The sequence below is a fragment of the Pelophylax lessonae genome (assembly GCF_965119305.1).
Source record: "Pelophylax lessonae genome assembly, chromosome: 8".
NCBI classification, from domain to species: Eukaryota; Metazoa; Chordata; class Amphibia; order Anura; family Ranidae; genus Pelophylax; species Pelophylax lessonae.
The window spans coordinates 53,530,242-53,547,806 of record NC_138775.1 but is presented as its reverse complement, the minus strand read 5'-3'; the positions used below and the strand labels follow the sequence as shown (position 1 = coordinate 53,547,806).

The window sequence follows — 17,565 nt, the reverse complement described above, 5'->3', positions numbered from 1 at the left end:
GGAGAGGGAGAGGATTAAGGCTTCGGGTGGCCACATCACTGGATCCTGGGACAGGTAAGTGAATATTTATTAAAAGTCAGCAGCTACACTTTTTGTAGCTGCTGTCTTTTAATAAACACAAGAATGAGTGGAACTCCGCTTTAACCTAAAAAAGTTCCTTCTATTGCTTGCAGCCTCCTTCAAATCACCAAATTTTTTTTTGTGTCAGTGACCTGACTGTTAGGCCCCTTTCACACGGGCTTTCCGATGCGATCCGCCTGTCAGTTTTTCAGGCAGACCGGATCGGAAGCTCCATGCACCCCTATGGATGCTACCTGATCTGATCCTGTTTGTGAAATCCGGATGGATGGAAACCCTATTTTCCATCTGTCTGGAGGATCGGATTGGATCGGATGAGAATGGACAGGCGGTCCGTTCTCATCCGATCTCCCCATAGAGGAGAGCGGGGATCTGACAGCTCAGTCTCTGCACACGGAGACGGAGTTGTCATCCGCCTGCTCAGCGGGGATCGGCGGATCAACCCCCCGCTGAGCAGAATGGACTCCGCCGGGCTCACCACCCGTGTGAAAGGAGCCTTTGGGGGGTGGCTGGAGGCGCGCTCCCGCTCGCTCACGGACCCCCGCGCGCGAGTGACCGTCGGACCCGGTGCTATGTAGGACCGTAGATCTGTGCTGTTACATCACAAGCCACATCCAATCATAGTAAGAATCACGCCCCTAGAGACACACTTAACCCCTCCTTCTCAAATAAAGTTAACCCCTTCCCTGCCAGTGTCATTTTTACAGTAACAGTGCACCTCAGCTCCCTTACCGTTGGATTTGATAGCAGCCTGCACGCGTACCTCCCTTAGCAAGTGGCTTTCTGGTGGGGTGGGGGGGGGGTGCTTGGAAAGGGGGAAGAGACAGGAGTGCCAGCAGGGGACCCCAGAAGAGGAAAAGTGAAAAAAAGATTAATATCATTTAGTGTCACTTTAGGATAAAAAAGACAATTGCTGTGATACTCACATCCTGTCTCTCGAAAGAAACTCCATCCTTTTTCACTTCCTGGTTAAATGATACCCCCATCCTGTGATCCCAGGGCGTCATGGACAAACCCCCAAGGGGTGGATCATGAAACTGACCTGGGCTCACAGGAGAATGCTACAGAGAACGACACTCAAGTCATGTTGCCCTCTGACCACTAAACTCACAATTTTGAATCCCATGGACAACTAACGTGAATTTTACATGCCCTATACACACAATTCCTAAGCTCTCTGCCCCCCCCCCTCCGGATCACACTGCTTACTTATACACACAATATTTTGACTCTCTGCACCCCATCCCCCCCAGACTTTGCTTCACACTGCTGCCTTGCTCATCATTGGATCTCTTCTCCTCATTCAGCCCTTTGGTCGAGCTCTCCCACATTCTGCCATCGTCCCCCTCCTTCTTCACCTCCCACTCTCTACACTACTCCTGGCGCCTCTATCTGAGTTCACAGGAGCTAGATCTACAGAGGAGGCGCCGGGTATCAATGCGCCCCGCCAATATTGACTGTCAGCGCACATTGAGAACAACACTGGAAACAGCATTGGGCAGAATACATCCAGCACAATGTTTATTTGCTGCAGGACCCCAAACTTTTCTTGTGGACCAACCACTGCAGCTGGAGGGAAAAAAAGTATAGAAGACCTCATTACTAGCAGGAATAAAAAAAAATGGTGCTCATACAGAACCTTTAAAAAAAAAGGTTAAATAAAGACGCCCCCCTTTCGGTGGCTTGTTCTGGCTCTCCCGTCCCACTGAGATGCAAACAAAGGCAGAATCTGCGTTGATCGGGTCTCGGATGTAGTAACCCGGAAGTAACATCACTTCCGGTTTACTCGGCAGCCAACGGCACCAGTCCGATCTTGGCGTTTTGAATACTTTGAATACTAAGTGCAGAGGTGGGGTTTGGGGTCCCTCCATAAAGGGTACCTGTCACTGCCTATTAAAATATTTACAAAAATGTGAGGGGTGTACTGCCTTTTGTGAGATACTGTGTGTGTGTGTATATGTATGTGTATATATATATATATATATATATAGATATATATATATATATATATCTATATATATACAGGGCTCAAAATTTCAAGTCATGAGCTACTAGCCAGGCCTTAAGAGTTACTCGCCACTTGTTGCCCCACCCAAACCCTACCCTGCTCCGCCCCTAAACGCTGATCGCCAGAGTGACCACAGCGTGCCCCCTTTTAATGCAGAGTGCCTACAGCGTGCCCCCTTAAATGCAGAGTGCCTACAGCGTGCCCCCTTAAATGCAGAGTGCCCACAGCATGCCCCCTTAAATGCAGAGTGCCCACAGCGTGCCCCCTTTCAATGCAGAGTGCCCACAGCGTGCCCCCTTTCAATGCAGTGTGCCCACAGCGTGCCCCCTTTCAATGCAGAGTGCCCACAGCGTGCCCCCTTTCAATGTAGAGTGCCCACAGTGTGCCCCCTTTCAATGTAGAGTGCCCACAGTGTGCCCCCTTAAATGTAGAGTACCCACAGTGTGCCCCTTAAATGTAGAGTACCCACAGTGTGCCCCCTTAAATGTAGAGTGCCCACAGTGTGCCCCCTTAAATGTAGAGTGCCCACAGAGTGCCCCCTCAAATGTAGAGTACCCACAGTGTGCCCTCTTAAATGTAGAGTGACCACAGCGTGCCCCCTTAAATGCAGAGTTAGCACAGCATGCAGAGAGACCAGCGTTCACTTACCTGATGCAGCGGTGGCACTGTGAACGGTGGCGGCGTTGGCATGCACTACATTCCCCATACAGCACAGCCCTTACTCACCATCCTCATCATTCCACTCACATAATGCGAGCAGGCGAGTGGAATTTTTGAGGGGCTGTATATATATATATATATATATATATATATATATATATATATATATATATATATATATATATATATATATATATATAATGTTTGGTGGTTCTAAGTAATTTTCTAGCAAATGATACTGATTTAAAAATTTTTTAGCAACAAATGTCAGAAAAGGCCTTGTCTTCAAGTGGTTAAAAGTAAGACAGTTCAATAAATGGCTCTTTTTATCTAACATTGCTATATAGTTTGCTTTTGAATATTAAGTTCCCCTTGTTTTAAATAACCATTAAAAGTGCTATTTGCCCTTGTTCTTATCTTTCTGACATTCTCACAATAATAACAAACTGTTGTTTTTTTGGTCAGATTGCACCATTTTCTGAACCTGAGAGAGGACAGCCGTGTAATGCCTGCGGTGATCGGTGTCCAGGACTGGCTTTGCATCGGTGGAGGTAGGATTTCTTAGCTTGACCTACAGGATGATTCTGTCCAAAATCTACAAAATTTAATGGACGCAGTACATACTGTATAGCTAGCAATTGCTTGTATTTTTAGGACACTGTTATTGTAAACAGATGGAAAGGTTGTGCTCTACTGACTTTATCTTCCATCCTGGAGAAAAGCAGAAGAGGGATTTCCACATCAGTACAGGTGCAAACTCTGTTGATTAAAATAAAAGTACAAAAAAAAAAAAAAAATCCCCTGTAAAGAAGATAGTTAATATTCACTTCTGCTGCCTGTGCAACCATTAACTGCTATATTAAAGAGAAATTGCCCCATGGGAATATTTAGTCCCATACCTCTGGTGGGGTTAGTCTTGGGCCCTTGCTTCTCCACTGTACTCTATGGTTTATCCTGTTGCGTCAGAGGTCATTATAGGACACAGTAGTGGCTTGGTGGTTAGCAGATTGAACCACATAGCTCAGCGGGTGACCAAGAAAATCCAAACCTTCCGGGGGGTGTTGGGTCCCTAGTTCCCCGCTGTACATTATTCATTATCCTGTTGCCTCATAGATTATTATAGGACACAGTAGTGGCCTGGTGGCCTGCAGATCAAACCACATAGCACAGTGGGAGACCAAGAAAATACAACACCTTTGGGAGTGTTGGGTTGCTGGTCCTTCGCTGTGCTCTGTGGTTCATCCTGTTGCCTCTTAGGTCATTATAAGACACAGTAGTGGTCTGATGAAAAAACAAATTGAACCACATAGCACAGCGATGATCAAGAAAATCCAACACTTCTTTCATTGTTGGGTCCTTGGTTCTCCATTGCACTTTGTTCACCCTGTTCCATCAAATGTCATTATAGGACACAATAGTGACCTACAGATTGAACCACATAGCACAGTGGGTGACCCAGAAATTCCAACTAGGTTGTGTTGGTTTGCTGGAGCCTCGCTGTACTCTATGGTGGTTCCTGTTGCTTCAAAGGTCATTATAGGACACAATAGTTGCTTTGTGGTAAGCAGAATGAGCTACATAGCACAGCGGATGACCAAGAAAATCTGACACTTCTAGAAATGTTCTGTTCCTGGTTCCTCGCTGTACTCTGTGGCTCATCCTTTTGCCCCATAGGTCATTACAGGACCTAGTGGTTGCATTTTTGCCAGCAGATTGATTCACATAAAGGAGTGGGTGACCAAGAATCGGATACTCCAGAAAGTGTTGGAATCTAAAGATTCTTCAAGCAGCAGTTTCTCTTCAATGCAATGGAGGTGGATAAATAAATATTAGAGGTCTTCTTTGCAGGGGACTTCTTTTTTTTTTCTTCTTTAATTACCCACGTATGTAGAGAAACAGTTGGATAACCAGACCGCCACATAATTAGGTCTGTAACCTACCTTCAAAGGCGGATGGGTGGCCTAGGTATGGTCAACCCGGTGGTATTTTTTTCTCTGATGTTTATGAAACATAATTTTGGTAACATGCTGGCAGAGGAACCGCCTTGGTGGGTTGATATTTTTCATTCCTGCTTTTCTGCGAAGCTGGGAGAATGGGGGGGCCAGTAAAAAGTCTGAGGGTCTGACATGGTAAGCTCCTGTCTTACGTTGCCCCGTGCCTGAAAAGGCTTCGGCAGTGGTGAGTGACGGCAGAGGAAATTAAGTCTCTTACTAGTAAGGCCCTGGAGAGGAGGGTTGTTGAATCTGCCTTTAGCGAGCCACTGGCCTTGAGGGATTGCCCAGGCCCTGTTATGAGGGAGGGTATGCGTTTAATAATCTGGAGAGAATCCCTTTGAAGTTTTGGAATTGGCCTGGCCCTCGTTCCATGGCAAATGCTATGTGAAGGGCAACTTGAAGCATCACTCTGCGGAAAACTGTGGTTGTCCAAGAGTAGAGTGTGGCGGTGTGGAGGAGATGATGGACCTATAAGCGGGTGGGTGGGGCTCTGGGTATCCCTTTCCTTTCCCCCTTAAGTTACGTGGAGTGGTCGTGCGGGTCTTTTGAGACACAGCAGGATTTTGATTTTGAGACCCTTTTTTTAGTTAGCTTAGTAGGCCGTTACTTCACGTGGAATGCACGGTGTTAAGTTTCCACTCTGAAAAAAGTCCTTCCTGTCGAGATAGAGGTGCATAACATTCTGGGTGAGGTTGGGAAGATTCGGGGTCTTGAGAAGGACAGGTGGCGGCAGGGAGCCTGGACAAAGGTGTAGAGAAATGTCAGGTCCCCGTAGCTGCTGTCTGTCAGTCTCTGGGTGTGCAGCTTTTCTTTCTGTCCTTTCACGCCCACTAGATTTTTTTAAAGGATTGGATTTTTTGAAAAAGGGCTGCATGCATGGGTTAAATGTATAATAGTTTCCTAGCCTGATGGTGTGTTTAGGTGGAGGTTAGGGCTTTCTTGAGTTCATTCATATGATAATAATAATAATATGAAAATGTGTCTTGGTTGATATATTTAGTTTCTTTATGTTTTTTTTTTCTGGCAAAAAAGCAATTTTCTGTTTCTATGCTGATGTAAGCTGTTTTTGTTTATATATATATTTTTATTAATTTTGTATATATGTAAATATGTTTTTATTATATTTGTAAGATTTTAATAAACAAAAATGTACAGGACATGGTGGCATATTTGCCAGCAGATTGATTCACATAAAGGAGTGGGTGACCAAGAATCTGATACTCCAGGAAGTGTTGGAATCTTAAGATTCTTCAAGCAGCAGGTTCTCTTCAATGCAATGGAGGGGGAGAGATGAATTATAGAGGTCTTGTTTGTAGGGGACACTTTTTTCTTTTCTTATTTAATTATCCATGTATGTAAGGGAAGAGTTGGATGACCCGACCGCCACATAATTGTTCTGTGGAGCCCTTGCATCATAAACATGCATGATCCCAGTTGCCGGTCTTCCATGTTTATGTCCTGTGTGTAACACTTTGGTTGCAGTCTTGTGTTAGGGAAACCATAGAGACCAGCTGGATAAATCCATTCATCTGATTGGTAGTTTGCACAGGAAACCCACATTTATGACGGTTTTCATTCATTATGTATGTTATGTCTGTGTGTACCTTTTGTAATAAGTGATTGATAAGAAAACGCGAGTGAGCAGCACTGAATCCTTGTAAAAGCAGAGTTGGTTTTAGCCATCATATTTTTTTTCATTCTGTCAGGTTTTCATTGTTGTCAAAGTTAGAAGAGTCACCCATACTATTTGCCCCATGATCATTGACACCACAACAGAAAATAGAGTGAAATCCAAACTGTTAGGGCTCTTTCACACGGGCTGTCAGTTTTTTAGGCGGATCTGATCGGATGCCCCATTCAGCCCTATGGAGCAGCTGATGTCAGCGGTGACATGTCCGCTGACACCCGCTGCAATCCGCATCCGATCCTGTCCGTGAAATCCGGACGGATGGAAACCCTATTTTCCATCCGTCCGGGGGATCGGATCAAATGGGATCGGATGAGAGCGGACAGACGGTTCGCTCTCATCCGATTCCCCATAGAGAGCAGCGGGGGCTGTGACACCTCCCTCTCCGCACTGCAAGCGGAGACGGAGCTGTCATCCGCTGGCTCAGCGGGGATCGCGGATCGATCCCCGCTGAGCAGCACGGATCCGCCTACGGAGGTGGACCGTGTGAAAGAGCCCGTACAGTTGTCACGAGAGGGGAAATCTACCAATGGGGACACCTGTTCCAGTGACAGCTGTCAAAACAGGGATTTCCCCTCCCATTGGGGAGATATCTGCTCACATCCTGTCTTGTACCTGGGGCAGGGCGTGAGTGCCTGTTCATACATATGCGATGCGGGAACCCTGCGAATCACAGACATCGCATGTGATTTGCGGAGCAATGCGCTGAGAATCACATGCGATGTCTGACATTGCATGTGTAAACCGGCACTTAATGGGAATTTTCCTTGTTGGTGATGCAGACACCAATACTACACTCTTTTTGTGGTGGGTGAAGGGAATAAATGCCTTCTGATAAAACTGTAACGACATTATACTAATGTTCTGAATTATTGGTTTACATTAAACAGTGGATAATACCATATACTGGAAGGTAGTGTTGCACCGATACCGGTGAGTACGAGTACCGGTACTTTCGGTCAAGTACCCATGGATATCGAGTACTGATACCTTTTGCGGTGCAATTTGAGCCCATACAAAATAAATGGGCTCAAATTGCACTCCAAAGAATCGCATGAAATTTGAACAGGAATGCGGTGCAATTCCTGCCTGAATCGCTTGCAGTTCCCCATACCGCTCCTGTGTGAACCCAGGCTGAAATCACTATGACAAGCCGGTGGTTCACACAGACGCGGTATGGGAAACTGCATGTGATTTGGACAGGAATCTCATCGCATTCCTACCGCAAAAGTATCGGTTCCAGGTATCTAAACATTTTTTTTTTTTTACGAGTGCAACATTAGAATACACTGTATATTCTGCAAATTGCTTTGTTGAGGAGGAAAGCAGTCATTTGGTGTTCATATACAAAATATTGAAAGGATTATCCTACTGATTATATCTTTAAAATTGGACAAGTATTTGGGGAATAAGCAGCAGGTTTTGAAGGTGTTTTCTTTTTTTTTTTTCTAGCTTTTGTAAAAATATGATTTTTCTTCCATAGAGTGTGCATATCTCATACCTGACTGATCCCTTAGTCAGCTGCAAATCACTTTAGTTATCGCTGATACTACAGTGGAAGCAGCATGCTTCCGGTTTAGCGCTGACCGGTTTCTGCCATTTAGAGAGTCTTAGTTTTCATTGAATACAAGGCATTCTCTGATTGAATGATGTAGAGATCATGATGTCACCTCTCCCGCCTCTCCATCTTTTCCAATCAGAGAATACCTCGTATTCATTAAAAAAAAGTGCAAGGTTCTCTCTAAAGCCTAGTACACACGCAACGAATTTCCGCCGACCGGTCGTCAATCTTATGTCCAGAGTTGTGTTTTGTTGGTTGGAATGTGCCTAGACTGCACACAAATTTCCCCGCACGGCAAAATTCTACTTCAGAAGTGATATCATGTGTTGGATTGCTTTCTTTGTGTTTTTTCTTCTCTGAGCATGCCCAGTCTTGCTCATAAGATTTTTCCCTGTCGAAATCTGTACTGACTGCACGAAAATCGGACGTGTTTTGACAGAGGACAAAAATTTTATAGCCTGCACACCAGATTTTTTTCGGCCAAAAAGTTGGAGTCGGTTGTCGGAAGCATCATACTAACAAGCCGAAAATCGGCAGATCGGTCGTCGGACAAAAATTCCCTGCCGAATTTCGACTCGTGTGTACGGGCCTTAAGGCCCCTTTCACACTCGTGCAACTTGTCATGCAACTTTGGACATCACAGTTGCACAAAATGGCTTTCCCAATTTTTTCCAATAATAACCATTCATATATGCGCAACTTCAAAGTAGTTCATGCAATACTTTGCTTCGACTTTCATACAACTTGAGAGCCATAGACTTCAATGTTAACCCTCAGAAGTTGCATGAAAGTCATACCTGAATGTTATACAATGCAACTTGTGTGCAACAGTTGTCCATTAAAACTGGTCAAAGCCAAAGTCGTATCCAAGTTGCACCCATCCAAAGTTGCATCAAAGTTACACCAAAATTGCAGATGCTTTGGAGACATACAAGTGTGAAAGGGCCCTTAATGGAGGCAAAGCCAAGCGAGTGACCCTCGTGGTTACTATGCAGGACAGCTGCTTGGCACTGGACCCGGAAGACTGCTGATCTCATTGTAGTAGCAGCAACTACTACAGTGATTTGCAGCTTCCACAGGGATTGGTCAGATTTGAGATTTACATACTTACATTGGTCCAGCTTGGACCAATACTGTAACTATGTAAGAAAAATCAAGCCTAAACTTCAGATTTTATGTTACACGGTAACTATGTATAGTCATTTAACCAAAACAATATATTTTCAATTAATAGAAGGAGAGTCAAGTGTTATAAAGTAGTACTGCCAAGTGTTTTTGAGCCCGTGAAGGGTAAAACAGTATGCTTGTGAAATATGTTTTTAATTGATCCTGATTGACCAGCATGATCCTTTTAAAGAGGTTGTAAACCCAATCTTTTTATTTATTTTTTCACCCTGAAAGAGAAACACATAATGAGCTAGTATGCATTGCATACTAGCTCATTATGAAATACTTACCTTAGAACAAGCCCCCGACGTGCCGCCCGCTTACCTCTATGACTCTATGGGATCGCGGCATCCGGCCATCTGATTGGCCGGAGCCGCGGTTACGTCACTCCCGTGCACACGCGCGGGAGCCGACGGTCACGGCACGGGGCGGCCGTTCCTTCAGAGCGCATACGCCAGTGATGTCACTGGCTGCATGCAAAGTAAATATCTCCTAAACGGTACATGTTTAGGAGATACTTACAATACCTATAGGTAAGCCTTATCATAGGCTTACCTATAGGTACAACTTGCAGAGGAGGGTTTACTTCCTCTTTAAGCGACTCAATCTCTTTTTCTACAAAAAAAAAAAAAAAAAGAAGACCCTTAATTAAACACGATCCGAACTTCAATCTCTCCAACAGCTAGGATCTCTGATAGTCCTCTGCTGTGCACTGTGGTTCCCTCCGCCTTCCCTACAACACAACATAACACAGTATGGACTGAGAGGCCAGCAGGAGAAACCACAGTACATAGCAGGAATGTGACATCTAGCACACGTAGTTATACAACCATCAGTCCTTCCCCTCATGCCAGAGTGCTAGGTGTAATCCTGGACTATGACCTATCCTTTCAGCCCCAAATCCAATCATTGTCCAAATATTGCAGTCTTCGTCTCAGTAACATTTCAAAAATACGCCCCTTTTTACCTGTTGGAACCACTAAGCAACTTATTCACTTGGACCTGTTTGCTTTTCACATACCGCTTAGGCTTGGTGGATAAAGCGTGTAAAGGCGGGGACCTCCGCATCTGCTGTTGAGAGTGCTGGCAGTAGATGGAGCCCGTCACGGCTCCTGCAGTGGCTCAAAGAGGAAAGGGATGATCCCTGATCCCTTCTAAGGAATCCTATTGAGGTGGATAGAGTGGCAACCGCAGTCTGGACTCAAACCAGGCCATGCCCCCTACTTATTCACACGCTTGTTATCTCTCACCTTTGACTATTGTAACTCTCATTGGCCTACAGTGCCTTGAAAAAGTACCCCTTAACATTGTTCACATTTTGTCATGTTACAACCAAAAACGTACATGTATTTTATTGGGATTTTATGTGATAGATCAACACAAAGTGGCACATAATTGTGAAGTGGAAGGAAAATTATAAATGGTTTTCAAAATTATTTTTAAATAAATATGTGAAAAGTGTGGCGTGCATTTGTATTCAGCCTCCCTAAGTCATCACTTTGTAGAACCACCTTTCCCTGCAATTCTAGATGCAAGTCTTTTTTGGGTATATCTCTACCAGCTTTGCACATCTAGAGAGTGAAATTTATGCCCATAATTCTTTGCAAAAAAGCTCAAGCTCTCTCACATTGGATGCAGAGCGTCCGTGAACAACAATTTTTAAAGGAGTTGTGAAGGCAGGAAAGTTTTTTTTAATCCTAATGCATTCTATGCATTAGGATAATGTTTGTTATTTAAAAAAAAAAAAAAAAAAAGAGACTTTACAATCACTTTGTCTTTCCACGGATTCTCAATAAGATTTAGGTCTGAAGTTTGACTGGGCCATTCTAACACATGAATATACTTTGATCTAAACCAATGGTCTCCAAACTGTGGTCTGGGGGGCAAGATGTGACCCTTTGCTTGCCTTTATCTGGCCCTTGGAACACTATTCCTCCCACTGATACAAGATACTATTCTGCCATCTGATGCCAAAAATGGGGCACCATTTCTCCCACCGACACCAATAATAGGGCAATATTCCTCCCTGTGATACTAACGATGGGGCACTATTCCTCCCCACCAGTACCAAATGTGGTGATGGTATTACTTCGACTGATGCCAGGAAAATTTACACTCCCTCTGGTCACAACCCAGCCCTCCTAAAGTCTGAAGAACTATAAACCAGCCTTTTGTTGAAAAAGTTTAGAGACCCCTAATCTAAAACCATTCCATTGTAGCTCTGGCTGTATGTTTAGGGTCGTTGTCCTGCTGGAAGGTGAACCCAGTCTCAAGTCTTTTGCAGACTTTAACAAGTTTTCTTCTAAGATTGCCCTGTAACCTCTGAGGGCTTCACAGAACAGCTGTATTTATACTGAGATTAAATTACACACAGGTGGACTCTATTTCCTAATTATGTGACTTCTAAAGGCAATTGGTTTCACTAGATTTTAGTTAGGGGTATCAGAGTAAAGGGGGCTGAATAAAAATGCACGCCACACTTTTCAGATATTTATTTGTAAAAAAATGTTAAAACCATTTATCATTTTTCTTTCACTTCACAATTATTTGCCACTTTGTGTTGATCTATCACATAAAAGCCCAATAAACAACATTTACATTTTTGGTTGTAACATGACAAAATGTGGAAAATACAAGGGGTATGAATACTTTTTGAAGGCACTGTACCTCTTTACAGGCTAGCCCTTCTATAGTCTTTCATGAATGCTGCTGTGAGACTCATCCACCTTACCAAACGTTCAGTGTCCGTCACCACTCTCTGCCAATCCCTCCACTGGCTTCCTCTTGCCCAATGAATACAATTCAAAACACTAGCAATAACATACAAAACCTTTCACAACTCTGCCCCGAGCTACATCACCAATTCTGTCTCCAAATATTACCCAAACCATCCTCTCTGCTCCTCCCAAGACCTCCTACTCTCTAGCTTCCTTGTGTCCTCCTCCCATACTCTTCTCTAGGACTTCTCCAGAGCCTCTCCCATCCTATCAAAGTCACTACCCCAATCTGTCCAGCTATCTCCTACTCTGTCACTTTTAGGCAATCCCTGAAGATACTTCTCTTTAGGGAAGCCTATCCTGCCTTCAGCTTATAACTAGTTCTTCTATTTCTCCAATCAGTTCATCCCTCACAGTTATTACCATTGGTTTCACCAGCCCTTCCCTATTAGATTGTAAGCTCGCAGGAGCAGGGCCCTCCTAACCCTCTTATATTGAATGTATTGTCGTTGTATTATCTCCCTTTTCATTGTAAAGCGATGCGCAAACTATTGGCGCTATATAAATCCTGTATAATAATATTTAACAGTTTCTCCCAAAAAGAGCTTCCGGTGAATGGATCCCCTAATTCTGGATGGCAATGACCCTTCTGGCAATGCCACACCCTCTGACACAGCAACTGGAACTGGTGACGCCACTTTCTGTTTCAATCGTTTCTATTCAAATTTTTACAATATAAAAACAATATAACGAAAGTACTGTATAGAGCATCGAACAATCCTCCAATACCCTATTAAGACAAAATAATGATAAATTGGTGAGGGAACATCAACATCGTAATTCAGACTCGAATTTGGGAGGTTGATATTTAATGCCTCTAATTTGTCATGGTTAACCATGAGTCCCAAATTTTTTCCAACGTTTCAGTAGAGATATCAGGTTTGGTAGCATGGTGTGAGGGGAGGAGATAAATAATAACAGGTCGTCATTGAATAATACGCATTTATGATTTCTGTTTCCGCTCTTGAAACCTTGAATGTCTGGGTTGTGACATATTGCAATTGCAAGGTTTTCGATAGCTACAACGAACAAGATGGGGGCTAGAGGACATCCTTGCCGAGTACCTGATAGGGTTTGTATTGGGTCTGATTTGTGGCCACGTATGACTATTTGGGGAGTAGGAGAACTATATAATGATTGTAGCGAGGCCAAAAATCTTGGACCAAAATTCCATCTCGAAAATATTTGGAAAATAATGGATCATGACAGTGATTTGAAAGCTTTGCCAATGTCGAGGAGCAGCAGCATCCCTGTCCTATTCGTCCCTCCGTCCCAAGAAGAGTGAAGTATGGACACAAGGCCAATCGCTCAGCATTCAAGGCATGATGCTTGTACTCTCAACTGAACTGTCACACCATCAAATGGCTGGTGTCATAACGGATGACATATGCAGCACCATGGCAGTTTCAGTTCAAAAATAAGCTAAGATAGCAGCTTCCTTGGCTGTAAAGGATAGAGGGGTTAAGTTCCACTTTAAACCAACAATTGGAAACTACAATTCCTATCACTGAAATCTTATTGTTGCCTCTAAATGTCTGTGATATAGTTACATTTTTAATACTTCTAGGGGAAATCACCGTCGGGCCTAAAAGTTTTGCACAGTTGGCAACAGTTTTGGTGCTGGGAATAAAAAAATATCCCTGTACCAATGAATTCAGAACCTGTATTCTATAATTCATCAATTCTGTGCCTGGGTTGCCAAGTTTTACATCAAGAGGTTCAGAAGCTTTATGTATCTTTTTTAATTATACATAGGCTCTGTTCGTATGTGTACTATTTCTAGATATGTTCAGGTCAAAGATTTATAGATGTAAAAAAAAGTTATAAAAACTGACTGTCCAAAGAAAAAGCACAGTTTGCCATGGAGGATATGAAAAGTTAGCTTAAAAAGAGAACTGGTCTAACTGACAAAACTTTCTATAGATTCTAATGATCGCTAATTGCAACCTGTTGAACATGTTGAGTCTATAAAGTTTGGAGAACTTTGTGATTTGCTTATCTAGAGGCACACTCATTTGTGCCAGCCTAATTTTAAGCCTAATTTAAATATCTAAAGTGGGGTACACACTAGAAAATCTGCCGAAAATCCCCATCCGAGGTAAAATCGTACGATTTTCCGCTAGTGTGTACACAACTTTAAGCAGCCGATGCCGACATTTTCAATGAAAAAAAACGGAGGGACAAACACCAAAATTTTTATCGTCTGTCCCCAGACAACCAATTTTCGTTTAATGTGTATGCAGTAGATCAGTGAAAAATCGGATACGAAAGACCGCGCATGATCTGAAGTTGCTGACGACCAGGAAGTCTCGGAACAAATGTCCCAAAAAAATCGGACGAGAAATTTTGTGAACATTTATGCACTGTCAACTAAAAATGGTTATGAACGCTGAGCAAGAGAGAGAAAAATCAGAGGATATTTCGTCCGATTTTCGTCAAGTGTGTACGGGCCTTAACTCTACTAAACCCTAAGACAAAAATGATGGTGGTGATGTAGTGGCTGCATTCATTTTTTCAGAATTTTTGTTCTTTATTTTCACCTGGTGAACTTGCCAGTAGCAGACTTCCTGTCCTAGGGTGACAACACACAGAAATTTGTGGACTGAGTAGTGTATTTCCTGCTCAGGTTTATTTTGCTAAGCTGGTCAGACCCACCCACATTGTCATCTCCATAACATAGACCAGCCTTTCGCAGCCTTTTTACAAAGGGACCCTTCAAATATATTTTAGGGAAACCCCTGTCAGAAACTACAGTTTGTGTTACATTAGCATTAACAGTTTGTTTCAGAACATTTTAAATTTAGGAACAAATAATTTAGCATTCCTAGCATATTTGTTTTTAGATAGAGCAAAAGAGGATTATAACCCCTGTCAGACTTTGTTTTGCCATCTGTGTCCCTTCCCTTCCTGTTCCATAACCAAACAGAAAGTGAAAGGAAATCCCTGCAAACTAAGGGAATTCCTTGGGGACCCCCAGGTCACCAGAACTAGTGACCCCATTGATTTCCCCTCTATTACTTTTCAGAGGACAACCAAATATTTGGGATTTTATTTTACTTTCACTTTCAATGATAATGATACACAGGACAAATAGAGAGTCTGAATCTTCCTAATGGGGGCACGGACAACAATAAAAAGTGACAGGTGTTCTAATAACTCTCAACTCTATCCGAAACAAAAAAAAAAAACAAAACATTTTTGCCTATAGTTATACTTTAAAGTGTAACTCCATTTTTGTTGAGAAAAAAACATTCCCCTCTGGGTGAACTCTGTACATTACAAGGATTTTAACAAACTTTGTAGCAGATTCCTACCTTTTGTTATTCTGAAGAAATCATTGTTTGTTCCTCTGTGCTGAGTGGGTCTAATGGGAGTGGTTTCATAATTATTTATCAGCTGTAGCAGCTGCAGGGCTCTAATGAGGAAAGCTGCTGGGCCTGCATCCCTTTAGACGTGTTCCTATTGGGAGTATCTCACCAAAAATGACATTTTTGTTGCAGGGGATGCCAGAAATCTGACTTGTATCTTAGGCAGACTTCTGGGAAAATTGGTGAGCCAATCACACAAGCAGGAAATTATGTTTCTGGGGTGTGGTCAGTATACATTCTGTGTACAGAACACCTCCAGGCGGCCATATTGCATTTCATTTTCATAAAATTACAGCGGCTGCAAATTGAAAAGGAAAGGTCATTTTTAAGAACATTCAATCACAATATGATTTGTGTCACAATTATATACGCTGTATTGTTTTTTCTTTCTTTATTTTTTTTCCCGCGAAAAAGGGGTTACCCTTTACCTTCAGTTTTAAATTCAAGTAGGCTAATAAGGCATAGAGTTCCTATCAAGTTATTTGATGCATGCTGACTATGATAAATATGATCAAGGCTTCTAGGCTTCAGTCACTTCTAGCCAGGTAGGAGTTAAGCTGATCGCTTTCACATGTATATGTTTAAACCTTCATTTCAGGAGGAGACTGATGACCTCATCTGTGTACTGCTCTTCTTCATTGACCAAAAGTATTGCTGAAATCCATTTTACTCTGCAGAGAGGTTTTAGGGAGTGTAGCCCTGACTGTAATGTCTTGAACAGTGGATGTACAGAAAAACATAATTTTTGTCAGTTAAAGTGGTAGTAAACTCAGTTTTACCACTTATACCTACAGGTAAGCCTATAATAAGGCTTACCTGTAGGTACTGTGAATATCTCCTAAATTTGCACTTTTTAGGAGATATTCAGAGTGCATTCAGTCAGTGAAGTCACCGGCACATGCGCTCTGAAGTTCTGGCATACCTTGCGCAGGAGTGACGTCATCGCGCCCAAAGCCACTCATGTAGCTGGAGGCCGCGAACCCGGATGAAGACTAGGGAAGGATGGAAGCCCTCTCATCGGTGACAGCACGCCACTAGAAGGCTTCGTTTTAAGGTAAGGCTCTCATAATGTGCTAGTATTCAATGCATACTAGCATATTATGACATTGCCTTGCAGGGTTTTTTTTTTTTTTTTTTAACTGCGTTTTACTACCGCTTTAATAAAAATGCACTCTCCCTCCTCACTAGACATGAGGGAGGGGCGGGCCCGAGCGCTGCTGCGTGTGTCAACAGACACACAGAGCCTGGCTCAGGATCAAGCTCACACAAACTTAGCCAGGAACGCTGGAGGGGGACCCCAGAAGAGGAAGATCAGAGCTGCTCTGTACAAAACCATTGCACAGAGCAGGTAAGTATGACTTGTTTGTTATTAATTAAAAATTCCTTTAAATCACTTAGGATAATTTCATTAAAGGTACCTGGCTCCTGTGATTGAGACAGCTATCCATGAAAATATATAAAAAGTTGAATAAGCTGGTTGCAGCTGGTTATCACTTCTTGTTGAGTCACGATTGGTAAATTATCCGCTGGACTGACAAGTCTGAGAACATCCAACTGCAACCCTTTACTCATTTGCCGCCTCTGGACTCCTACCCGCACCTGTTTTATCTCTGCATTCTGTGAATAATAAAGGGACATGTAAAATAAATATGCGTCGATGACTCTGATTGCTTATATAAACGGTTTATTGACATAGGAAACATACAACACATTCCTTAGAATTCACCTGTCACACCATTCAGGGTTGTTGCAAAACACCTGCAGCTTTTCCCTGATACTGCAGAAACTCACATTTTCTGTTTTGCGTTAATTCTCATAGAACTCGGCATTAAATCTTCCAGGTTAATGCAGGCCTTTTTCTGCAAACCCATTTTCTTTTCATTTTTGTAAATCTGTTTATTAAGTTTTAAACATACAAAAAAACCAACAACAACAAACGAGGTGCAAATGCTCAAAGAGTAAGGCAAATTACCCGCGCAGGGGTCCATATTAAAAACAAGTAAAAAAGGGAAAGTAAATCACAGACATGGCAATCACTTTCTACTCGAATGTCCGGCAACCCGGTCAGGGCCACTAGTGAAGCACCCACGTTCCGGAATCACAGAGAAGGCCCCGAAGAGGCTGCGCCGTACCCCCCCCCCCCCCCCCCCGGAGCTGGGGGGCGAAAGGCGGGATCCGCATCAGTCACCCGTGGCTGTAGAGGGATCAGAGAGCCACCTGGCCCAAACTCTGTCATATTTTTTAGGGCAGCCCATGTGTGCATAT

General features: G+C 43.1%; 1 protein-coding gene across 1 annotated transcript in view; it reads left to right on the top strand.

Annotated features, from left to right (window-relative positions):
- The window catches only part of PRICKLE2 (prickle planar cell polarity protein 2), a 462,431-nt gene that overhangs the window by 39,218 nt on the left and 405,648 nt on the right, over positions 1–17,565 (top strand). Inside the window, exon 2 of the mRNA XM_082265402.1 lies at positions 3,212–3,297. Within this exon, the coding sequence (XP_082121528.1) occupies positions 3,212–3,297 (86 nt within the window). The remainder of the gene's footprint in view (positions 1–3,211; positions 3,298–17,565) is intronic.